Genomic DNA, 27,429 nt, shown 5'->3' on the forward strand with positions numbered 1-27,429 from the left:
TCACACCCTGTTCGGAAACTGTTGGGACTGTCTAAGGCAGAGGACAAAAACAAGGGCAGAGGGATTGTTTTGTATGTAAACACTCATACTGAGCACTAGAGCTTGCTTGTTAAATCTTCATCCCAGATTAATGATCACGTTATCCCTGTAAATCCTTTAAACCAGGCTTCAAATTTCCACTCCACACACTTAGTTTTATAGTGTACTACAGCTACAATGATACATTTTTTAACAACAAAGACACATTCAGTGTAAATGTGCACATGACTCACTGTTATAATGAGGTTTGTTGCTGTAAACTAGTGAAACCAGGTATAAAAAATGAAAAAGTAAACACCAATGAGGCATTACTAATTATGCAATGCACACATTGACGTCATTATGTAAACACACAGGTCATGTCCCAAATGACTTTCTACAACACCAAATTTGCACTTTGTTAACACACAGCCTTATCAAGGTGCAAATGAATAAAATTAACTGAAAAAACAACCTCACCAATCCGAACCAAATTTTTCATTTCATTCTCATACTCAGGTTGCACTGGGTCCACTGCAACCTAAAAACACTAATATACCAATACACTACAAAACATCACACACTCATACATTTGATCAGTCACTTTAACCAAAATGCAATTTTCAGCAACTAAATCCACCATCTGGCATGTTTTAGAAAGTGGAAGGAAAGTGAAGTACTTTAAGGAAACCCCTTGTGAAAAACATGCAAAACTTTTCACAGTGAATACAAATTTCCCTAGGATGTTGCTGTGTGGCACTCACTCCTCCAGCTGTGCCACTGTGCTGCCTGCTAATTCATGCATTGTTAATTCTAGCACAACTACTATATCAAAGCATTTTATTATATTAAAATGTATTACATCTACAAACCCCATTTCCAAAAAAGTTAAGCCGTTTTGTAAAACACAAAATCTCAATTTTTATTTATTTATTAGGATTCTAACGGCATGTTTCACACATCCATTCATGACAGAACAGGTAGCCACTCATTACACAAGATCCATCAGTCCATCACAAGTTTAATGTCAAACACAGTCATGGACAATTTTGTATTTCGAATTTACATCACGTGCACGTCTTTGGACTATGGGAAAAAACCGAAGCTCCTGGGTTAAACCCACGCAGGGGAGAATATGCAAACTCCACACAGAAAGGACCTGGACCGCCCCACCTGGAGATCAAACCCAGGACCTTCTTGCTGTGAGGCGACAGTGCTACCCACCAAGCCGCCCTAATCACAAGATTAATTCTCTTATTAATTCTTTTACATTGTATTTTATTTAACTAATACAAGTAAACACATCTAGTCAACTTCATTGTATTTTGTAAATATAAACATGTTTAGAATTTAATGACTGCAACACACTCCAAAAAGGTTGTGAAAGATGCAGTTTATATAGAATATTCCAGTTATATTATTACACAATAATCAGGTGAATTGGTAACTTGTGAGGGAATTGTGATTGGGTATAAGGATCATCCTTTACAAGCAATGATGGGTTGTGATGCACAACTTTTGCAAGAGAATTGTCAAACAGTTCCAAGAGAACATTTCTTAAAGCAAGATTCCAAATAGATCTTTCACCATCTACTGTTCATAATATAGTGAAAAGATTCAGTGAATCTGGAGAGATCTCGATCCATGTAGGGCAAAGTTCTCAGTGCCAAAGATGCAAAATCTGTAATGGTATGGGGGTGCAACGTACCCATGGCTTGAATGGATTGCATATGTGTAAAGGTACCACTGATGCAGAGGCACATATTGGTATTTTAGAAAAACACATGCTGCCACCAAGGTAACGTCTATGATTATTTCAGCAAGACGATGGCCAGGCCTCATTCTTTATGCGCTACAACAGTGTGGCTTCAGAGACACAGTATGCGTATACTAGGCTGGCCTGGCTGCAGTCAATTATATTTACAAAATACAATGCTGTGTTAAACAAAATATTTACTTGTTACATTTACATTTTCGGCATTTAGCAGATGCTTTTATCCAAAGCGACTTACAGTACTGTGGTAGTATACAGTATGAGCAATTGAGGGTTAAGGGCCTTGCTCAAGCGCCCAACAGTGGCAACCTGGCAGTGGTGGGGCTTGAACCAGCGACCTTTGGATTACTGGATGAGTACCTTAAACCACTAAGCTACAACTGCCCTATTATTACTTTTGGCAGTTAAATAAAGATTTTTGAGAATTAATCATTAATCATTAATCACCTTTTCTGTTAGCTATGCCACCAAGCCACCTGTGTATCCGTGTTTATATCTGATTTCTAGATTTCTAGTTTTTTCCCACATTTTCCCACACTCCGTTGTAACACATACCTCGTGTGACACATATTAAGCCAATTCTCACTTCTTCACACTACAGTGAATTTTTAGAAAGACTTCTGATTCTTACACAATTTCCTGCAGGATCTATGGTTTTATGTCTATCCACATATGGTCATGCTATTTTCTCTTGGTCTTATCCAGACAACCGGATGTTGCAGAGGCAAGAAGCTGATTCCCCATCCAGGCCGAGGACACCAGTTAGACTTAAACTCGAATCCCTTTGACGGTGAGCTAGTGAGTTATAATGCTGCGCTACCAGTGCACCCAACTAAATTACACCAACCAGGCATAACATTATGAGCACTGACAGGTAAAGTTAATAACACTGATTATCTCTTCATCACGGCACCTGTTAGTGGGTGGGATATACAGTGTATCACAAAAGTGAGTACACCCCTCACATTTCTGCAGATATTTAAGTATATCTTTTCATGGGACAACACTGACAAAATGACACTTTGACACAATGAAAAGTAGTCTGTGTGCAGCTTATATAACAGTGTAAATTTATTCTTGCCTCAAAATAACTCAATATACAGCCATTAATGTCTAAACCACTGGCAACAAAAGTGAGTACACCCCTTAGTGAAAGTTCCTGAAGTGTCAATATTTTGTGTGGCCACCATTATTTCCCAGAACTGCCTTAACTCTCCTGGGCATGGAGTTTACCAGAGCTTCACAGGTTGCCACTGGAATGCTTTTCCACTCCTCCATGACGACATCACGGAGCTGGCGGATATTCGAGACTTTGCGCTCCTCCACCTTCCGCTTGAGGATGCCCCAAAGATGTTCTATTGGGTTTAGGTCTGGAGACATGCTTGGCCAGTCCATCACCTTTACCCTCAGCCTCTTCAATAAAGCAGTGGTCGTCTTAGAGGTGTGTTTGGGGTCATTATCATGCTGGAACACTGCCCTGCGACCCAGTTTCCGGAGGGAGGGGATCATGCTCTGCTTCAGTATTTCACAGTACATATTGGAGTTCATGTGTCCCTCAATGAAATGTAACTCCCCAACACCTGCTGCACTCATGCAGCCCCAGACCATGGCATTCCCACCACCATGCTTGACTGTAGGCATGACACACTTATCTTTGTATTCCTCACCTGATTGCCGCCACACATGCTTGAGACCATCTGAACCAAATAAATTAATCTTGGTCTCATCAGACCATAGGACATGGTTCCAGTAATCCATGTCCTTTGTTGACATGTCTTCAGCAAACTGTTTGCGGGCTTTTTTGTGTAGAGACTTCAGAAGAGGCTTCCTTCTGGTGTGACAGCCATGCAGACCAATTTGATGTAGTGTGCGGCGTATGGTCTGAGCACTGACAGGCTGACCCCCCACCTTTTCAATCTCTGCAGCAACGCTGACAGCACTCCTGTGCCTATCTTTCAAAGACAGCAGTTGGATGTGACGCTGAGCACGTGCACTCAGCTTCTTTGGACGACCAACGCGAGGTCTGTTCTGAGTGGACCCTGCTCTTTTAAAACGCTGGATGATCTTGGCCACTGTGCTGCAGCTCAGTTTCAGGGTGTTGGCAATCTTCTTGTAGCCTTGGCCATCTTCATGTAGCGCAACAATTCGTCTTTTAAGATCCTCAGAGAGTTCTTTGCCATGAGGTGCCATGTTGGAACTTTCAGTGACCAGTATGAGAGAGTGTGAGAGCTGTACTACTAAATTGAACACACCTGCTCCCTATGCACACCTGAGACCTAGTAACACTAACAAATCACATGACATTTTGGAGGGAAAATGACAAGCAGTGCTCAATTTGGACATTTAGGGGTGTAGTCTCTTAGGGGTGTACTCACTTTTGTTGCCGGTGGTTTAGACATTAATGGCTGTATATTGAGTTATTTTGAGGGAAGAATAAATTTACACTGTTATATAAGCTGCACACAGACTACTTTTCATTGTGTCAAAGTGTCATTTTGTCAGTGTTGTCCCATGAAAAGATATACTTAAATATCTGCAGAAATGTGAGGGGTGTACTCACTTTTGTGATACACTGTATTAGGCAGCAAGTGAATATTTTATCCTTAAAGTTGATGTGTTAGAAGCATGAAAATGGGTAAGCATAAGGATTTGAGTGACAAATTGTGATGGCTAGACGACTGGGTCAGAGCATCTCCAAAACTGCAGCTCTTGTGGGAAGTTCCTGGTCTGCAGTGGTTAGTATCTATTAAAAGTGGTCCAAAGAAGGAACAGTGGTAAACCGGCGACAGGGTCATGGGCACCCAAGGCTTATCTATGCACGTGGGAAGAGAAGGCTGGCCCGTGTGGTCCGATCTACTGTAGCTCAAATTGCTGAAGAAGTTAATTCTGGTTCTAATAGAAAAGTGTCAGAATACACAGTTGCAGGGCTGTTTTGGCAGCAAAAGTGGGACCAACACAATATTAGGAAGGTGGTCATAATGTTATGCCTGATCGGTGTATATTGCAACCAAGATGTCAAGCATGTGCTCCATATTACAGAAAGCAAGAAGCCCTACTATTTGTATTATACTTATTGTATTACAAGCCCCCAAATAAACAGTTAATATTACATGCATCACAACTTTATCAGACTTACAGAATGACACATACAAACAGGATGAGACATAATGTTAAACTGGAAAAATACTTGTAGAACAGCATGTCCAAGCACAGAACATTTCAGTCTTAGTCTCAAAATACAATCACACTCGCTCACCCCCACACACAAATGCATTTGTAGAACATACAGACTCTTCTCACAGTTGCTCTGACATTTGCCTGACTGGTTTCATAGTGTGCCAATGTTTAAAAAGTGTAAAGTTTTACAATGACTCATTATGAATCTTTGACACACTAACGGTGAATTGAAAGGTGTGTGTGTGTGTGTGTGTGTGTGTGTGTGTGTGTGTGTGTGTGTGTGAAAGACAGAAAAAAGCTAGATGTATTGAGGGCGAGGGTCAAAGAAGATCAGCCTTTCTTTTACAAAATACCAGTTAAAGCCACACCTTGCATAGCTTTCAGCTAAGGCATTGTCCATACCAGTATGGATACATTTCAAAAATGCTATTTTCCCTTTTTTTTTTTTTTTCTTGGACTGAATGACTGAAATTAACATTCATAACATGACACTCCTGTTTAAATTACATTAATTGTTGTTTATTTTCTAAATGAAAGTAAGTTAACATCATTTACAGGGAATAGGTTTCTGCTTTTTAATGCATCATTTATTTATTTTGTATTTTACCCCTTTTTCTCCCACTTTTAGTGCATCCGATTTCTGCCCATCAATTATCCTCTCACTAATGCTGGTCCCTGCTCCTGATTGGGGAGGACGAGGCTGCTCCACGCCCCCTCCGACACATGCACAGCAATTGAACATCTTATCACCTACACTTGACGAGTGCAGTGCAGTACAGCGTTGTGTACGGAGAGCCACACCCTCTACCGCACTCCTTTCCCATCTCCGTGCAGGCGCCACCAACCAGCCAGCAGAGGTTGTAATCACACTAGCCTGAGAGAGAGTCCCCATCTGGCTTAGTCCCGCCCCTATCTGAACAACAGGCCAATCGTTGTTCATGTAGCCGCTCAGCCTCAGCCGGAAGTCAGAGCCGAGATTCAATACAATGCATTCGAGATCTCAGCTCTGGTGAACAGCGTGTGTTTTACCGCTGCGCCACCTGAGCGGCTTATGCATCATTTTATGAATTAATTAATTAAAAAAACAATTGAAAAATAGTGTCCTAAAATTGCAGACACATCCCATACTCTGGGTTTTCTGTAAGGAATGTGTTAACTAGGGCTGGCTGAATACTACTTTTTTATGTCCGATACCACAAATTAAGTATCTGCCGATACCGATACCAATCCGATACCATCATTTCTCCTCTCAAACAACTAAGCAGTAATAATACATGTCTCAATGCACCATGGTTAAACTAGCTATCTAAATAACAATGCTCAGACTGTGTAACAAATATTCTAAAGAAATAAATACAGAATCTACAACATCACACTTATGCAAAACTGCTGTTTTTATTTTCACTTTTACACACAGAACATTTAGCAGCATTTTTGGTTTCATTACTTTTGAGCTGTTGTTCATATGACACATCTCGCTTTACGGCGTGTCGTCCAAAGTGTCTACAATTGGAAGATGTGGATGTCAATCAAACACGATGGATTAATTAGAATTGACGCAGTGTTTGGTTGAGATTTTCCGTTGAAGTTCTGTCATGTTGTAGATTATTAAACCCTGCTGGATTTTGAAGAGGACATCTGTGGCTAAACGGGAAACGGTGTAGTTTGTTTTATTTCATAACACTTATGGATTAATCATTGAAGATGTGAGAGATCTCCAAGCCAGGACAAGATAGGTTTTCTTTATCTCAGGTGAGCAATTTATCATTTATAAAGCAATTTTTATTGTGTTTAAACAGTGTGTTTAGATGTGGCAGTAGTAGATGATTTTTTAAAATGCTAAAAGTTTAAGTAGATCAGTGTGTTTTAATTTCTGAATAGCTGCTGCAGATGAGTTGCAGATCAGTGGCACATGTTAATGATGTCATCAAGATGAACCTTGTTACAGCAGTTGCCGTGTGAGCTGGAAATAAACGGCGCTCTGTTGGAACGTATCTTCGTGTGTTATTTGCTTTACACACAAACAATGGCTTTATTTTCATTAAGTGTTATTTACATTAAGCAACAGTATCGGATCAGATTACACGTTTTTTCCTTGCGATATCTGATCCAGTGATTTGGGCCAATATCGACCAGCCCTAGTGTTAACACAAACTTTGATTAGAGTGTTTCAAACTTTTGCACATACAGCTACCTAAATTTATACTTCAGTGGTGTATTAAATGATAGTTATTTTTTAACTTGGCAAAGTTTCAGAAAAAACAGCATATTATTTGGAAAGCTTGCTGGGAAAAAGCCTTTTTATAGTAATATAATAACAAACAAAGGCATGTGGAGTTTGCTGAACGCTACTGGGACTTTGACAAGAACAATGTTTTACGATTAACTAAACAAAGAGCTTTTCTGCAAACAACGTTTAAGGGTTTGCTAAAGAAAGAAGGATGAGCCTGATGCGTACTTTTAAGCATGGTAAAACATCTGTGATGTTGTGAGGCTGTTTCCCACTAAAGGTCCTGGGAACTTAGACTGAACATAAAAGTCAAGCTTCTGCCATGGCCTTCTCAGTCCCCTGATCTAACCTCCATGTGATAGCCAATGGTATCCTGACTGCTGTTAGGTACCGGGGTGAAATCCTCAGAGCCATTATCAGACCTTATGCTGGAGCAGTGGGCCATGGGTTCCTCCTGGTGCAGGACAATGCCCAGCCTCATGTGACCAGAGTGTGTAGGAAGTTCCTGAATGACGAAGGCACTGATGTCAGTGACTGACCCTCATGTTCTGCAGACCTGAATCCAATTAGGAACCTCTGGAACGTTATGTATCAGTGCATCCAAAAACACCAGTAGTGTCACAGACTGTCTAAGAGTCATTTTGTACTCAACAAATGATACAATATATATCTATGAGATATATATTCTACTGTTGATTGTGATCCAATGTCTGACTTTAGTTTTGCCTTACATTTTTTGAGCAGTGTATCTGTCCCAAAGTTTCCCAGCTTTCAACCACAAACACTTCAAAATAGTTAAAGTTCCAGTCACGATAACAGTTTATCCTCCACTTTTGGAAACAGTGTGGATTGTAAATCATGTCTCTTTTACTATTTATTGCTTCTTTATTACAACAAAATCTAGTTTTGCACAGCAGAATAATAAACTGTGGCTAAGCCCTCGATACAAACATGTTTGGGTTGTATGGCAGGGTCATTTGGTGTCTGCAGTACCCCTTCAAGTGGCAGAAAGCCAGCATGACTAAGCTAGCCAAAACAAAGTGTACTGAGGGGACTCCCAATTCAAAACACACTGTAGAATTATACAAACAACTATATAAACAGAAATGTGTATATTTAAAAGTTCCCAAACAAAGTGTACAATTGTGTTCAAAAGTACTTGGAAAGCACCAAGATGGTGGGAAACTGTGGGTGAGCTCATGAGAAAAGTGCTTTGAAACACAGCTAAAGCCTATACGTTGTCATGCTCCCCCTTCTACACCATGCACACATAAACAAACACACACAGCCTCGGCTTATGCTATTGTTTCCATTCCAGATCTAAATATAAGTACTTATTTACTATCCTCGAGTGACCCTGCCGTCTGCGGTGTGATGTCACCAACCTGCCCACATATTCATGAATTGTTAACAATGGCTTGCCCATGGTGTGACAGACAAACTGACAAAACTAGAGCAGACCAGGAAGACTGAGTGAAAATATACAGTATATTTAATTCAGTGATCGGCCAGTAACAATAGGCATCTGATACGATGGAAACCGACAGACAAGGGATCATTTGGCAAGTGGTAGATAATGTAAACAGAGGCTGCTGACTGATGAGTTGCTTGTGGAATTAGACCTGTCACATTATGCAGTCAATTCCAATTCCTGTGGTTTTCTGATACAGAATGACGTATGATGAGTGTATGATGAGTGTCTCGCTGCATGGCGTGGTGCCTGTTCTGGAAATTTTTGGGGAGAGTTTCCAAAGGTTTGAAGTGCACGTGTGTCATGTGAAGTATGTAATATAATCCTTTTAAAAACAACTCCAGGAACAAAGCCAGTTCCTTGATAAGACACTCCCTCTAGTGGAGGATATCATTCACTGCATTGATTATAGTGGTACAGGTTTCAATAATTGCTTTAAGGTGGTCAGGGGTGTTGTGAATCCTGGGAAATACTGGAAGTCAGATGGGAATGTTCCTGTGCAGGGTGCACAGCAATGATGAGTAGCTACTACCGGTTCACAAGTCACAAAATACGAGTCAGAGTCGAGTCACAAGTCTTTTGGCTAGAGTCCGAGTCAAGTCACGAGGCTTCAGGCTAGAGTCCGAGTCAAGTCACGAGTCAATATAATAAACACAAAACATATACTGCAAGTGTAGTGTAGAAATATACAAATAATCTGTAAGTTCAGATAAAAAACAACAACAGATTAGTAACTGTATTTTGCCGTTTTACTTCGTGCCTTTACTTTCCTAGGTGCCGGTTAAAAGCTTAAACTGATGTTTTGTTTTCATTGCAAATTACTGCACAGTGGCCAAAATCCCAAACACAGCAAAAAATCCATAATACTGCTTACCTTACCTTGTTCCAGATGCTATTACATTTATGTGTTGTCCCATTAGAAATACAATCCATTAATGTGCTTATAATTAAAAACCTCCAAACTTTTCCCGGTTGTGAAGTAAAACACGAACTCATTAGAAAGCCAATCAAGCGTTTCATTGACAATCATCTGTGTGATGCAGCAAACTAAATACATGCAAATAACAGCATTTCTTACAAAAAATAAAATCAGAAGGTCTGATTGGTTCAGAAAGCGGTTCTTCCAACCATTAGCACCAATTCTGTAGGAGCGTTCCATTCACATTATCTGTTACTGTGAAGTGCACTACGTAGGGTATTCCACCATTTTAAGTAGGAAGCAATGCTTCATCACTACGCCGGAAGCTGGCTGGAACATTTACCCATTGCATGCGTTGCGGGTTAAGACGGGCGTAGCGTTATTAGAGAGCAGAAAATGACATATATAAATATATACAGTATATACGTATATACAGTGTATCACAAAAGTGAGTACACCCCTCACATTTCTGCAGATATTTAAGTATATCTTTTCATGGGACAACACTGACAAAATGACACTTTGACACAATAAAAAGTAGTCTGTGTGCAGCTTATATAACAGTGTAAATTTATTCTTCCCTCAAAATAACTCAATATACAGCCATTAATGTCTAAACCACCGGCAACAAAAGTGAGTACACCCCTAAGAGACTACACCCCTAAATGTCCAAATTGAGCACTGCTTGTCATTTTCCCTCCAAAATGTCATGTGATTTGTTAGTGTTACTAGGTCTCAGGTGTGCATAGGGAGCAGGTGTGTTCAATTTAGTAGTACAGCTCTCACACTCTCTCAAACTGGTCACTGAAAGTTCCAACATGGCACCTCATGGCAAAGAACTCTCTGAGGATCTTAAAAGACGAATTGTTGCGCTACATGAAGATGGCCAAGGCTACAAGAAGATTGCCAACACCCTGAAACTGAGCTGCAGCACAGTGGCCAAGATCATCCAGCGTTTTAAAAGAGCAGGGTCCACTCAGAACAGACCTCGCGTTGGTCGTCCAAAGAAGCTGAGTGCACGTGCTCAGCGTCACATCCAACTGCTGTCTTTGAAAGATAGGCGCAGGAGTGCTGTCAGCATTGCTGCAGAGATTGAAAAGGTGGGGGGTCAGCCTGTCAGTGCTCAGACCATACACCGCACACTACATTAAATTGGTCTGCATGGCTGTCACCCCAGAAGGAAGCCTCTTCTGAAGTCTCTACACAAGAAAGCCCGCAAACGGTTTGCTGAAGACATGTCAACAAAGGACATGGATTACTGGAACCATGTCCTATGGTCTGATGAGACCAAGATTAATTTGTTTGGTTCAGATGGTCTCAAGCATGTGTGGCGGCAATCAGGTGAGGAGTACAAAGATAAGTGTGTCATGCCTATAGTCAAGCATGGTGGTGGGAATGCCATGGTCTGGGGCTGCATGAGTGCAGCAGGTGTTGGGGAGTTACATTTCATTGAGGGACACATGAACTCCAATATGTACTGTGAAATACTGAAGCAGAGCATGATCCCCTTCCTCCGGAAACTGGGTCGCAGGGCAGTGTTCCAGCATGATAATGACCCCAAACACACCTCTAAGACGACCACTGCTTTATTGAAGAGGCTGAGGGTAAAGGTGATGGACTGGCCAAGCATGTCTCCAGACCTAAACCCAATAGAACATCTTTGGGGCATCCTCAAGCGGAAGGTGAAGGAGCGCAAAGTCTCGAATATCCGCCAGCTCCGTGATGTCGTCATGGAGGAGTGGAAAAGCATTCCAGTGGCAACCTGTGAAGCTCTGGTAAACTCCATGCCCAGGAGAGTTAAGGCAGTTCTGGGAAATAATGGTGGCCACACAAAATATTGACACTTCAGGAACTTTCACTAAGGGGTGTACTCACTTTTGTTGCCGGTGGTTTAGACATTAATGGCTGTATATTGAGTTATTTTGAGGAAAGAATAAATTTACACTGTTATATAAGCTGCACACAGACTACTTTTCATTGTGTCAAAGTGTCATTTTGTCAGTGTTGTCCCATGAAAAGATATACTTAAATATCTGCAGAAATGTGAGGGGTGTACTCACTTTTGTGATACACTGTATATATATATATATATAATTGTCACACGTAACTAATGTTGCTGACTTTTGCTGTCCACAAGTCATTTTTTGGGAGTCACGAGTCGAGTCCGAGTCATTCGAGTCTGAAGTCGCTGTGTGTTACTCGAGTCCCCATCCCTGGCTACTACCTGTCTTCAGAAAATGGGAGTAAACCAAATTCCTCACAGACACTAACTAGAAGTGAGACTCAAACCCAGGTCATAGGAGCTGTGTAACACCAATGTGCAACCATCCTGCCTTTACAGATTTTTACTAACCAATTCATCCTGGTCAAAGTTGTGGTGGATACTGGGAAAACACTGAACGCAAGGTACGAATACAACATAGATGAGACGCCAGCCCATCTTAATGTACCACACATTTATTAATTCACAAACAGTAATTCTGGTCAGGATCATGGTGAATCCTAATAAATACTTGAGACATCCTGGATGGTGCCAATCCATCACACTTATACACCCTCACTCAAATCTCAAGACAATATGAAGTATGTAGTTTATCTAATGGCATGTCTGTAGCAGGTGGGATACACTGAAGTACTTAAAAGCATGCCAAACTTTTAGACTGTCAGTAACTGAAAGCCCAGATTAAACCCAGAATGCCAGAGCCATGAATAAACCAACTCTTAACTTCTTTCCTACAGTGATTTTTAGTAACCAATTTGTTTTAGTTAGGGTCATGATAGATACTAAGGGTCATTTGATGTAAGGTGGAAATACTCACTGGACAGGGCATCAGACCACCCAAGGGCGACACTCATTCACAACCAATCTATCTATGGTTATGTTTTAAGAATTGAAAGGAACTAGAGTACATGAGAACATACCATACTCAACACAAACTACAGGGGATAACCCTAATGAGATCTGGACTAAACCCAGGGTCCTGGAACTGTGCAGAATTAACACTACGTGCTGTGTAACCTTGCTACCATTTAAGTATTTAACTACCTATTGAAACGAATTCATCCATGATACATAAGGAGGAACACTTGGCAAAATGCTGGGAAACATCCAAAAGTATTCCAGTATACCACAGGGCATAATACACAATTATTTTGAGTTCATCGGCTCACTAAAAAAATCAACAGTTAAAGATTGGAAAATTGTTGTCTGGTCAGATGAATCAGAGTTTGATGTAAACAACATAAATCAATGGACCCGAACCTGAGTGATTACCTCAAGGTAACCTGATGTACCCCAACGTCATAAAACTACAGGGTGGTGTAGTGGCTGTTGTACAAGTCAGTGTACAAGTCAGTGTTTAATGTACTGTAATGACCTGATTTTTTTTATTTTTCTCTGATTTATCCCCCCAATTTTCTTCCCCAATCTAGTCGTATCCAATTACCCCGTTTGCGTTACGCTTTACCTTCACCGATACAACCCTCCACTGCTGAGTGAGGAGCTTCGCAACTGACACACGCCCCCTCCGTACGTATGCAGTACCAACTGCATCTTTTCACCTGCACGAGGCAAGTTCATATATGGATCAGCTTTGTGATCAGCATTATTCCTCAACTCTGCGCAGATGCCATCAATCAGCCAGCAGAGATCGTAATTGCACCAGTTATGAGGAACCCTGGTCTGGCTCATCCAACCCTGAACAACAGCCAATCGTTGTTCATGTGGCCGTCCAGCACAGCCGGGAGGCAGAGCTGAGATTCGATACGTAATAACCTGATATTTGACCAGAATAAAGTGGCTACCAAAAACAGGGATGTTAATACTATGGCCCGCAGGTCATTTGCGGTCCATTAGCATTTTTCAAGCAGGTATTTTAGAAATAAAATTAAAGTTGGCCCACTACTAAGCAGGTTTTAAAAAAACTGCTTGCACTCTGGGTGTCGCTATCACATAAAATCAATCTAAAATGCTCTCAATCTTCCTTCCCCCGACTCAAAACATTACTTTACACCTACATTAATGTTCCCGAGTTTTTGGATAAACATGCCAGCTCCAAGGAAACAAAAACCAGACAGCGAATTCAGAGGATTTCAGGCACACTGGAAAAATTAATATTTTTTTCACCAAGTTAGGAGGGTAGTGGGTACGTTTAATTTAAATAAGTATCTTATCTTTCCATTAACATTATTGTAACTGGTGAGTGAAAATGGCAAAATCCACTGTCAAAGATAGATAATTAGTCGCTTAAATAAAGTACAATTGTTAGTAATTAAGTAGGTCTATTATATTTTTTGTTTTATAACAAAATAATCTGTGGCCCCTGTTTTTTATTCCATCTGGCCCCCAAAAAGAAAAGATTTGAACACCCCTGGTGTAAATGGTAGAATGTGTGTCGCATGGGTCCTGTGGACCTGAGTCCAATTCTCACCTCCGGTTAACGTGACAGTGGGGAATTCCACAATTTTCTTTGGGATCTCTGGTTCCTGTCCATTTTCCAAAAACCTACAGAATGTGAATTCCAGGTCCACCACAATACTAAGTAAATTAAAGCTATTTGTGGACAATACATGCACAAAATGCTGGTCTTTCCTTGTAAACAACTGTTTGTTTATTAATTCAAGCACTGTGATGTAGTTTTAACTTCACTTTTTAAGAAAAAATACATATCCTATGTTTATAGCCACTTACGCCAGTCTTCATCCATCTCAATTTGGCAAACTGTATAAAAATCTCTTTTGTCAATCATTAAGATTATTACAGTGAAAATAATCTGGATGTGTTGAACAGGAAGTGTCATAAATCATGATCAAGCTCAACTTTGTAAGAGGTTTAGTTTAAAGCTTGATTTTTCTGTGCCAATAAAAGCCTGCAGGTCTTTTAAAAATGGGCCTGCTGCATCTAGAAATAGCAGCTGAGGTTGTGGTGTGGGTAGACTCAGCTCGCTCCACAGCTCTGGCTACATCAGATTAAAGTTAGGCTGGCACAGGCTCGTACAGGGCACCCATTCAGCTCCATTTGGAGGGAGGAAGAGTGTCCTGTGTCACAGCCGGATACACCTGAAGGTTTCCACACTCGTGCAGAGGGAAGATGAAAAGCGAAACTCAAACTCTATGTTAGTGCAAAAACAAGAGGCCTAAGATTAACATTCCAGTGAGCCGGTGTAGCCGCAGCCGCGTAGAGGGAACGGGTGTGAATAGGAAGGGCAGAGAGGGTGAGTCTCTCAAAGATGAAGAGAGTCTCAGTGTTCTAGGGGAAGCTACTGGCACCTGAACACACACTGGAGGGACGGCTGCTGGCTGGCATGCCCAAGCAGAAAAAATAAGACGGATGGAAGGAAGAGCAGCAGCGAAGCCACAATGAGCTCACAGCCATGGTTACAGCCTTAATAGGTGGGGAACCAAACGGTGGAGAACCAAAAAATTTTATGGTTTCTTATTTTACATTCTGATGACCTAGTAAAATATTACACATTCACAACCACTGAAACACACAATCAGGTGGTTAACCTGAGTGAACAATGAAAATGAATCACGACTGAATTACAAGGAATCTTCAAAAAGTTTCTGCACTTTTATATTTTGGTTGAGTGAGAGCTTATAGTCCAGATCTGATTTCCACCGTTTTTGGACGCTCAAAGAAACTTTAAGGGGAAGAAGATTTTCATGTGATGATGAAGTGAAAGCAGCGCTGCATCAGTGGCTACGCGCTCAAAACATTTTTGTTTATGTCATTAAAAAGTTGGAACGATGCTGGCAAACATGCTTCGGAAGGTGATTATGTAGAAAAGTGATGTCATTTGTTTTTGAAATTCTTAGTAGTAGTTAAAAAAAAACCCTCGTATTGACATAGGGCTGCGTGGTGGCCCAGCTGCACTGCAACATGGGTCTTGAGGACATGTGTCCGATTGTCACTTTCATTCACTGTGAGTCATTTGGCATGTTCTCGCATTTCTGCATGCTTATTCTTCTGGCGCTTCTTAAGGCTTATTTAAAACAAGCGATTCACATTTAGTATGTTTTTGGAATGTAAAAGTAAAGCACAGTACTTGCAGGACACCGATGCAGACACAGAACATGCTAAAACTTTCAGAGATTTGAACTCAGGTGTACCTAGAACCAGGTACCTTGGTGTGGTGCACACTGTACCTGCTTTGCAACTGTGGCGACCCGAGTGGGACAAAAAATGTCCCTCACTATTGTACAACATTAATTATTCTAATTATAAAAACACATTTTAAACCATTTTTTAAAATGTATTAATAATAATCTAAGCTCCAATAGACTTTGTTACACTTGTAATCAGTCAAGATGTAGACACTAGCTCGCGCTCTGTGCTCTTGAAGTAGATAGATAGATAGATAGATAGATAGATAGATAGATAGATAGATAGATAGATAGATAGATAGATAGATAGATGCTTTATTGATCCCAAAGGAAATTAAAGAATTAAAAAAATACATTAAAGAATTGGGTAAAGTAATTACTACATGTGTGCAAGTGAAAGAAATCACACATGACTTACCTAATTAAGCCACTGACAGTAAGTGATAATAATAATAATAACATAATAATAATAGCCATTTGGAATGCACCTTGGTCTGTTGGTCCTGGATTATGTAAAGCTGCTTTGAGACGATGTCTATTGCAAAAAGCGCTATACAAATAAATTTGACTTGACTTTCATTTTAAGGCACATATAAGATAATATTATAAATGGAATATTCTACTATTGTAAACCTGATTGGTGACACAGTTTTGTCATGGTTAAAAGTATTTGGACACCTCTTGTAATTAATAAGATTGTGCAGCATTTTTCTGGGCACCAATAGACAGAAATGCATACTAATCTGTATTTTAAAAAGCAATAGGTGTTATAACAGATCCTAACTATAAACCTGCGGCTCTGCCATAAGTGCATCTATTGGCTTGCTCTGGTGTTCACTCATTAGCAATACCAGACAAACTAAACTCATGAAGCACAAACAAACAGCAATAAAAGAAGACATGGAGAGGGAAACTAAAGAATTAACAGGAAAAGTGAGTCAAAGGCAAAGACGACAGCACTGGTCATGTGTTTTAATTGGCAGGGCCTTATGTCTCTGCATTCAAGCTCTACATGATTTTACTGAACAAAGAGGAGGAAGTCTTGCCTTCATAAACCACCAAAACTAAAACCCACATACACGCTATCTTTTGTTAGTGCGTGTGGCTTCGTCTAGCTGGTGCCCCCACCCCACATGATTTCCACTAGTCAGGGGTATCAGTTTATGACACGTCTGATACATTTTGTCTGCACCCATATAGAAGTGCAAAAGCTACTGCAGGAGCCTCCTTTTTCCTGGAGCACCACATGTGCCAGTCTGAAGCACCAGGTCAATGAGGGCACACGTCTGCTGTTTCACTAAAACTCAGGGAGACAGACAGGGCCACCTACTGGATATTTACTGAGCAAATTAAACAACATAAAAACATTTCAAGACATATTTATTTGAACATTTAGATATGTGTGTTAAAGAGGTGCATTTTTGTTTCCAAGCTGCATAAATCCAACATCTTTAAAGGAATAACAGGAGAGCAAAGTATAAAGTACAGTGAAGGTGCACTGGGTAGAATTTTAACTCTGTTGGATACAAGGTAAAGTACATTGAAACAATTAGTTTACTGATTGACCCACCTCCTACTTATGCACATTTACAAAGGTCTTTTTTCCGTTTAAACAGCTCATGCTTCAATTATCTTCTTTCGTTTGGTGTAGTGAGATCACAATTTTAAACAACTATATCTTCAAGAAAAGGTTTATACATATGAGCAGTAAAAAGTTCTTGGGGGTGGGGTTGTCATTCTCTGATATTTTCATCTCATCTGCTGGCTAAATGATGGTGTCTGCACAGAGTTGAGGGGTGTGGCTCTCAGTGCACAAAGCTGATCTGCATATGAACTCGCCTCGTGCAGGTGAAAAGATGCACATGTCGGAGGGAAGCATAACGCAATTGGGTAAAAATTGGATGCGCTTAAAATAAATAGATAGAAGATAGAAAGAAGATGCATTAAAATAAATAAATAAATTAAATATTAACCAGCATTTTAATATTTTTATAAGAAATAACCAACTTTAAAAGGAATTGGAAGAGTGCAAAAATCATATTTTAAATAATAAAACACAATACAAACTGCATATGAAACGTAGCAAACAATAGGTTATGTACTATTTTTATTCGTTGCTATTTTTAATATTACCAATTTTAAAATACCAATTGGATTGAAAGACAACAAATCATTGACAACAAACTTATCAACTTTCTAAAAAAAAAAAAAAAACTGTCTAAAATGCACAAAGCCAGGATAAGGAGTTTTGCATTATTAAAATGAACTAGTGTTGGTGAAAAGGTTTTTGTGCCTCAGGCGAGAGAGGTGTGAGCGTGAGGGTTTTGCACATTTCTCATCCTGGTGTGATATTTGTGTGGAAAACCCACAGTCCATGTTTAATAAGGAAAGCCTGTATCTGCATGGCAACAGGAAGAGCCACCCTTCCACAAGCCCTTCTTTATCTAAACCCACTGTGTCTAAATCTGCCAGACTACTCTCAACACAGCAGAGACAATCAGGGATTTAAAAACAGTACCCAAAGAAATCCCCTGTAGATCAGAAAAAACTTCTCTCACACTCTATTGCACTCCAGTGCCACCCTATTGCAAAAGATACTACATAAAAGTGAGGAATATGTACAAGATTGTATGTTATATTATAACTGTGAAACTATTTAAATCTATGCTCTACTATGCAGCCACTGTTGGGCCCTTAAGGTGCCATACCATGGCTGACCCTGCACTTTGACCCCAGCTTCCAAACAAGCTGGGATGTGTGGAAAAAGAATTTCATTGTACTGTACTCATGTATATGTATACTGATTATCCACAACATTAAAACCACCTCCTTGTTTCTACACTCACTGTTCATTTTATCAGCTCCACTTACCATATAGAAGCACTTTGTAGTACTACAATTACTGACTGTAGTCCATCTTTTTCTCTGCATGCTTTTTTAACCTGCTTTCACCCTGTTCTTCAATGGTCAGGACCCCCACAGGACCACCACAGAGCAGGTATTATTTAGGTGATGTATCATTTTTAGCACTGCAGTGACACTGACATGGTGGTGGTGTGTTAGTGTGTGTTGTGCTGGTATGAGTGGATCAGACACAGCAGTGCTGCTGGAGTTTTTAAATACCGTGTCCACTCTCTGTCCACTCTATTGGACACGCCTACCTAGTTGACACTCCACCTTGTAGATGTAAAGTCAGAGACGATCGCTCATCTATTGCTGCTGTCACTGCAGTGCTGAGAATGATGCACCACCCAAATAATACCTGCTCTGTAGTGGTCCTGTGGGGGTCCTGACCATTGAAGAACAGAGTAAAAGGAGGTTAGAAAGTATGTAGAGAAACAGATGGACTACAGTCAGTAATTGTAGAACTACAAAGTGCTCCTATATGGTAAGTGGAGCTGATAAAATGAACAGTGAGTGTAGAAACAAGGAGGTGGTTTTAATGTTATGGTTGATCAGTGTATATATGACATATTTCTTTTTCTCACCAAACTTATAAGCACACATTAAGGGTCCTTTAAAGTACTATAGGCCAGTGCTCGATAAAGACCTAAAATTACACACACTGAACAGCAGTGTACATTGCTGTGCAGTTTAGAATATTACAGTAGGTTATAATAGCTAGTTTTTGAGTGCTAGGTTTTAAATTCAAAACACACAGATTTAAAGTGGCAGTGTTTTCATGGCCCATTTAGTCCAAACATCTCTCTATATATATAATGTATAGATTTTTGTAGTGATTTGAAAAACATTAAATGTGACAATGTAGTCAGCTAAAATACAACAGAAAATTGGCCCTGTTCACATTTTCTTCCTCTCCTTGTCTTTGACAGCCACTTCATGCTGACTGAGCACTAAAAGAACATCTCTTCAATAATTGATTGAAGGTAATCAGACCCAGGTCCGCATTATTCATTGGGGATGACACACGCCTTGATCATATTCTGTGTTGCATGTGCTTTCTGATTTGAACAGGAGTAAAGCAGCAGGCACCGTGCTTCCTTCCCACACGTTCCACCTCACATGACTGCAGTACTTTAAAGGGTTTGCTGCAGTAGTATCCCTAGCTGGATCATCTAGTTAAGGTGCACTTTATCCATCACAAGCGTCAGCAAGGCCAATACGTCTCGGACTGAGTGCTCTTTGTAATCTAATGATTTTTTTTACATTAAAAAACAAACTCTCTTCAGTGCTCAGTCCACTGTAGAGAGTCCACCTCTGAGGTACAAAAAAGTTTACACTTCCAAGGGATAACTGCCCATCATCTCTTATCCTGAACTACAGATTGTATTTAATCGTAATTCAAAACCTTTTAAATGCCTTAATTGTAAATTATATTTTAAATTATTATTACCTTAGCAATTATTACTTTTTAAATTACCATATATCATATTTAGTTATCTTTTATAAAATAACAGATTTTTAAAACTTTAACTAACATTATATATCTGTGGTGGATATACAGTCAAGCCGAAAAGTCTGCACACCCCTTTGACCTTCTCCACATTTTATTTTGTTACAGACTCATTCTGTAATAGATTGAGATCTTTTTTGCCTCAAACAAAAGAAAACAGGGTTTAGAAAATATGCAATTTTATTTTATTGACAAAAATGGTTTATTTAAGGGTTACATATCTGTACACATCCTTAGCCTAATACTTGGTTGATGCACCTTTGGCAGCAATTACAGCTTAAGGTCTTGGGAAAGAAGCTACGAGCTTGGCACACTTGTTTCTGGACATTTTTGCCCATTCCTCTTGGCATGTCCTTGCAAGCTCCATCAGGTTGGATGGGGAGAGTCGGTACACAGCCATTTTCAGCTCCTTTCACAGATGTTCGATTGGATTCAGGTCTGGGCACCTCAAGGACATTCACAGACTTTCTCCAAAGCCACTCCTTTGTTCTCTTGGCTGTGTGCTTTGGGTCGTTGTAATGTTGAAAGGTAAACCTTCGCCCCAGTCTGAGGTCCATATTGCTCTGGAGCAGGTTTTCTTCAAGGATCTCGGTTTACTTAGCTGCATTCATCTTTCCCTGTATCAGAACTAGTTGTCCCGGTCCTGCTGCTGAAAAACATTCCCACATCATGATGCTGCCACCACCATGCTTCACTGTAGGGATGGCATTAGCCAGGTGATGAGCGATGCCTGGTTTCATCCAGACGTGTCGCTTGGTATTCAGGCCAAAAAGTTTAATTTTGGTTTCATTAGACCAGAGAACCTTGCCTTTTGGCAAATTACAGGCGAGCTGTCATGTGCCTTTTACTAAGGAGTGGCTTCCGTCTGGCCACTCTACCATAAAGGCGTGATTTGTGGAGTGATGCCTGGATGGTTGATCTTCTGACAGGTTCTCCCATCTTCACAAGCATAAGCTGGATCTCTGTCAGAGTGACCCTCAGCTTCTGGTCAGAATTAAAGGATAGCCACATACAGGAACCCCCCTTGAGATCGCATAAAAATCAGACTGAGGTAATAATTCACCCTTCAGAACAACAATAACCCAAATCATACAGCCAAAACAACACTATAGTGGCTGCAGGATAAGTCTCAGAATGCCCCTAAGTGGCACAACCAAAGCTCAGACTTCCCATCAAACATCTGTGGAAAGACCTGAGGATGGCAGTTCACATACTCTCATCATACATTCTGACAGAGCTTGAGAGGATCTGCCATAAAAAGTATGTCCAAACTGCACAAATCCATGCGTATCCAAGAGGATGATTATTGAAGCATAACCTCCTTGCCACCTCAAATGCATGGTGCACTGCGGTAGGCAAAGGTCGCCCGAGTGCACAGGAAAATTTAGCTTATCCAGCAAACACCTTAAACATCCCTGCCAGTACAAATGCTTCATTCATGCAAATGTGGAATGTTTATGAGGACAAAAATTCAGAGAAGTGCTTCACACAGCACACTCTCAGACTAATAATAAGGAAGGTAAGAGAAAAGCCAGCAGTCACTTTAAAAAAATATTGCCATTTTCTTTTAGCCAATAACCAAACATCAATAGTTGTCAGTTAATCGATAACCAACAAGCTTAGAGGATCCCATAAAAAACACATCATACCAAGTTTCATATTGAGTTTCAAAACAAGTCTTTATGCTTTTTTTAATGAAAAACAGTGCAACACATTGAACATGGTAGTAATATAGAACAGTAGGTTAACAAACACAGGACAGAACCAGTTCAGCTTTCAGAATGTAGATTTTAAAAAGTAGCCGGGAGCAACATTAGTGTAGTAATGCTAATGAACTTGGACATGATGTAAAATATCGACATATTTTCTGTTTTTAACATGACTCCATACTGACACAAAACAGCTTCTGTTTGTGATTTTAAGGTTTAATAGTGCTGTTGCTCATGATCTATATAATAATGCTTGGATTAGAACAACAGAACACACCCCCTGAAAGAAACTGCCACGTGTGCATTGGGGTGAGCCTCAATTCAGCGGTCTGAGCTTTTTGATGTGTTCAAAATAAAGCATTGACTGTTTAAAATGAATTAAAAAGACACATTCTAACCAAAAGCATTAATCAAACAATGATTTTTTAAAGCGGTTATTGATTAACTGATTAATCACTAGTCTACAGCTGAGACGTCTACACAACATACCTACACGATCAGCCATAACATTAAAACCACCTCCTTGTGTCTACACACATTGTCCATTTTATCAGCTCCACTTACCATATAGAAGCTCTTTGTAGTTATACAATTACTGACTGTAGTCCATTTGTTTCTCTGCATGCTTTGTTAGCGCCTTTCATGCTGTTCTTCAATGGTCATGACTCTCCCAGGACCACTACAGAGTAGGTATTATTTGGGTGGTGAATCATTCTCAGCACTGCAGTGACACTGACATGGTGGTGGTGTGTTAGTGTGTGTTGTGCTGGTATGAGTGGATAAGACACAGCAGCACTGATGGAGTTTTTTAAACATCTCACTGTCACTGCTGGACCAAAAATATATCCAGCCAACAGCGCCCCGTGGGCAGCGTCCTGTGACCACTGATAAAGGTCTAGAAGATGAGACAAACTCAAACAGCAGTAATAGATGAGTGATCATCTCTGACTTTACATCTACAGGGTGGACCAACTAGGTAGGAGTGTCTAATAGAGTGGACAGTGAGTGGACACAGTATTTAAAAACTCCAGCAGCGCTGCTGTGTCTGATCCACTCATACCAGCACAACACACACTAACACACCACCACCATGTCAGTGTCACTGCAGTGCTGAGAATGATCCAACACCTAAATAATACCTACTCTGTAGTGGACCTGGGACAGTCTTGACCATTGAAGAAAAGGTTAAAAAAGCATGCAGAGAAACAGATGGACTACAGTCAGTAATTGTAGAACTACAAAGTGCTTCTATATGGTAAGTGGAGCTGATAAAATGGACAGTGAGTGTAGAAACAAGGAGGTGGTTTTAATGTTATGGCTCATCAGTGTATGTTACCCTGTTATGGTAGAGACTGTGTAGTTCAGGTGCTTACCTTGCTCTCTCTGTTGATCACGCTGTTCCATGGAGACCAGGGCAGAAAAGTGGGCCTGATCATATGCCAACACCAATGGAGAACAGTGGCACCGGTTGGGTGGCACCTCCAGGGGCAGGTAGAGTCCCCCAAATGGAATAGGTGCAAATGCTGTGGTCAAACAAGAGATAAAATAAAAATAAAGTGTGTATTAAGTTTGTGTAATATGTACTGGTATTTAGAAAACATTATTAAGTCATGTTAGATTAGTTATTGCTAAGTTATTGCTGTCAACATTGTGGCAAGAATTTGGTAAAGGCCCTTTCCTTTTTCAGCAAGGTCCATACAGGCATAGTTTGACAAGTCTGGTGTGGAGAAACTCTACTGCCCTGAGTTTAACTCTAATAACCAGCTTTAGAAAATCTATTTGACTAAATGAGCACAAATTCTTACAAACACACCAAAATCTTGTGCAAAAAAGAGTGGATGCTGTTATAGCCTGGGTGATGTGGTGGGGACGTATGGGATATTCAACAAGCTTATGCTCAGGTGGCCTCATACTTTTGGCTATACAGTGTAGGCACAGTACTAAGTAGCAAATGTATTAACTATTTAATATATATTTTGCTGTTTGAGATGCAACTATTCACAAATTCTTCCCTTTCAATCCATGTGTTTTGAATGAAAGGTGATTTTAGAAACAGCTGGCCACTATTTCTACACAGACGTTATAGACTTTGTGTACATGCCTAGTCAAGCTTAAACAGGGAAAGGTCTTCACCAAATCATTTCCATAAGTTGGACATAACAACACTTTTAAAAACCACATGTATTGTCTGTACCAGGTTGTAAGTTGAAGGTTTAAGGTCTTCAATCTTGGCTTCGTCAGATAATACAGACGTGTATATTACAATAAATTCATTTTTAATATTGTTGTTGGAAACATGCCATTGTGTAAAAGTACTGGTACTCACAATATCTGTATTATAGCATAGATTTATATAGTAATGTAGTGTGTGAGGGCACCTTCTCCTCCAGAGTCCCGAAGCATCGTATCAGCCACCACCACGATGGGTCTCCTCAGCACATGGGCCAACACAAACACATGGAACTCCTCCAAGCTCTCATACACAGGGTCTTCTGAGTTATCCACTCTACAGAACACATGAAGTAACACAAAAGCTTATTCCATGCTCTATACTTACATTAATAAAAAATTATTGTTCACATTTCTTTTTATCAATTTAGATAACAATTACTTTGAGGTTTGGAGTGCAGTGTTTCTGACTGCAAGCCAAGTCAGCAAGTTAGCTATGTAACGTAATAAGCTAGCTCAAAAGCAAAAACTAGAGGGACTTTAGTATTGAGGTCTCTATTTACCTAATATCCTCAGCAATGTATTTACTAATGCATTAACAATCAATGGTTTAAACGTGTGAGTGAAATTAACTATATGTTAATCCATTATATGTCAAGTACAAGAAATATTCAATTCTAGCTGTTCTGTTTGTTTTGTACTGTTAGTTCTTTTTGTATCATGCTACTGGGGCTTTAATTTCCTTTGGGATCAATAAAGTATTATCTATCTATCTATCTATCTATCTATCTATCTATCTATCTATCTATCTATCTATCTATCTATCTATCTATCTATCTATCTATCTTTCTTCTATTTATACTAATCAAAAGCAATCAATTCTATTCTATATTATATTCTATATTCAATTCTAGCTGTTCTGTTTGTTTTGTACTGTTAATTCTTTTTTGTATCATGCTACTGGGGCTTTAATTTCCTTCTGGATCAAAAAGGAGTCTGTCTGTCTGTCTGTATCTAAATTCTTCTGATTATATTATTCCAAAGCAATCGACAAATTCTCAGCTCAGCATCAGTGAAGTAATTCAAGAAAAAAGCATCCTAGGTGACAACTTCATTCAGCAGGTTGAGAGAATTGAGGCAACATATAAAGAATCCAAACTGTATCATTTATGTGCATCGTTTATATTAAATACTGTACAGTTACACATTTTTATGCTTATATTAATACTATACCGTTTGTTGCTTTTGTAGATTTGTTTTACCTGTGAACATTATTTGTTTAGTCCACAGTTCCACAAGAGTTATTTTATTCTTTTGTGCCTTTACTATTAGTCTAAAATGCAAAAAATACTAAAAATAGTGGTAAAAAAAATATAGGGTATACCAACTGCTATTTTATGCTTGTAGCTGCAGCTGGCAGCTAGTTATTTAAGTGCTAATTAACATGTTTCAGGAATCCTGTGGTCTTCTAATAATTTAAAAATGATAAGTGACTGGCGTGAAACTGTTACACTTAAACAGTGACCACTGTTTAGACTAAATGGTTTTTAATTTCCAGAATTAGTCAGAAAGTATCTGTTTTTAAAAGAAAATGGGGACCCTGGATCGATCCACAAATCATATTGATGCCTGTGAGGATTTTTCATGGTCTCCTCGTGTGTGTGTTTGTGTGTGTGAGAGAGAAAGTTTTGTCCATGGGCTCTGGTTTTCTTTCATATACTAAAACTTTTAAAATGTGCCTTAAGATGTAAGTGCGCAAATTAATGAATACGCATGTAATACCCAGGGTTTATATCTGTTTGTTTGTTTGGGTTGTGCTAATATACGATACATTCGGAGAAATGAATATAAAAGAACTGATAAATCAAAAGGTTTATAAAAGTCTCATATATCTGTTCTTCTTTTATGTTGCACTATTTTACACTCCCTTAACTGTCCAGCGGTGATCAAACATTTTAACATTGTTATTCTTTATTACACATTAAAACAGACATTATTAACAAGGATTAAGAGAAAAAGAGAGGCAGCGAGAGGGTGAGATTTTACAGTCCCTTAATGCCACATTATGGGAATTCAGCAATTTCTCCCCACCACACACACATACATTCTATAGATAGACACTAATACAAACCCACACATTTACAGAGCAGCATTAACAAACTCTAATAAGAAGCTTTTAATGAACAAACTACCTCCCTCTACCAATTTACACATCCATTGCCCCCTAGGCTGCAATTCTGTGCTACACTAATTCCTAATCATCATACAACACGATCTATCACCCATTTACTTACAGTCTTGCTCATTTAGTGCTGTAACTCCTAAATACAAACACCATTTCCAGATAAGTTAAAAAAATGCAATAAAACAAGAATCTTTGATTTGTTAATTCTCCTTAACTTTATTATAACTAACAAAATGGCAAAGAAAGGAATTTTTAATGTTTTTGCTTACAAACCTGACTGTATTTTGTAAATATAAACCAATTTTGAATTTGATATCAGCAACACACTCAAAATAGGTGGAATAGTGACAACATGCAAAGTTTTACACCATTTTAAAACATTCCACAATAAGCATTATTTCTTCAGAAGCCCCTGGTTATTTTAGTAAGACAATGCTAGGCCTTATCGTACATGCAATACAAGAGTATGGCTTTGTAGATACAGAGTGCGTGCGCTTGACTGGCCTGCCTGCAGTCCAGATCCGTCTCCTATTAAAAATATACAGTATGATGCATCATGTAAAGGAGAATCAGACAATGGCTACCACAGACAGTTAAGCAGCTGTACCAGGTAAGAATGTGCATGATTTCACCTGCTACATTGCAACAATTAGTGCCCCATATTATTAAAAGAAAATTTAATTAATAAAAAATGTAATAACAGTAGTAAACATCCCAACTTTGAGTGTGTTGCGGGCTTAATTCTACATTAATTCTTGTTTGTATTTATTTACAAAATACAATTAAATACATTGGAAATCTTTTCTTTGTCCTTCTTTTAGTTCAATAAATGTTCAAAAGAATTAATTACAGATTCTTATTTCTACTGCCTTTCACAAAATGTCCCAACTTTTTTAAAAGTGGGGTTTTTGGGTGCTTTTGTACATTTTAATGTTACCAGAATAACAAAATGGACTTGGTCCAATCTTGACACAGCTGAGGATGCAGGAAGTGGGAGTGATGAATGCGCAGCAGCACCCATACTTCCAGCAAATGCAAATGCAACTGCCAAATAAGAACAGTAATGTATGGTAAATTAATTGATGTCAACTGGATGAAGTTTCCAAACAACATAACTGTATTTTATACTGTGGCAAATTGATTGTTCATTTATTTAAAATGTTATTGAACTTGTCGTTTTAACCATTAAAAATAAGATCTGCATACAAGTAACTACAGATTTTGTTGTTAAAAAAAAAATACATGGCCAGGATGCCTA

General features: G+C 39.4%; 1 protein-coding gene across 2 annotated transcripts in view; it reads right to left on the reverse strand.

The window, feature by feature from the left end:
* The window catches only part of otud7a (OTU deubiquitinase 7A), a 118,652-nt gene that overhangs the window by 7,345 nt on the left and 83,878 nt on the right, over positions 1 to 27,429 (reverse strand). For both annotated transcript variants that reach the window (XM_062991821.1, XM_062991815.1), the window contains exons 9-10: positions 24,196 to 24,323; positions 23,191 to 23,340 (exon numbers count right to left, since the gene is read on the reverse strand). In XM_062991821.1, coding sequence (XP_062847891.1) covers positions 23,191 to 23,340; positions 24,196 to 24,323 — 278 coding nt within the window. The remainder of the gene's footprint in view (positions 1 to 23,190; positions 23,341 to 24,195; positions 24,324 to 27,429) is intronic.

This window comes from Trichomycterus rosablanca, chromosome 1, assembly GCF_030014385.1.
Source record: "Trichomycterus rosablanca isolate fTriRos1 chromosome 1, fTriRos1.hap1, whole genome shotgun sequence".
NCBI classification, from domain to species: domain Eukaryota; kingdom Metazoa; phylum Chordata; class Actinopteri; order Siluriformes; family Trichomycteridae; genus Trichomycterus; species Trichomycterus rosablanca.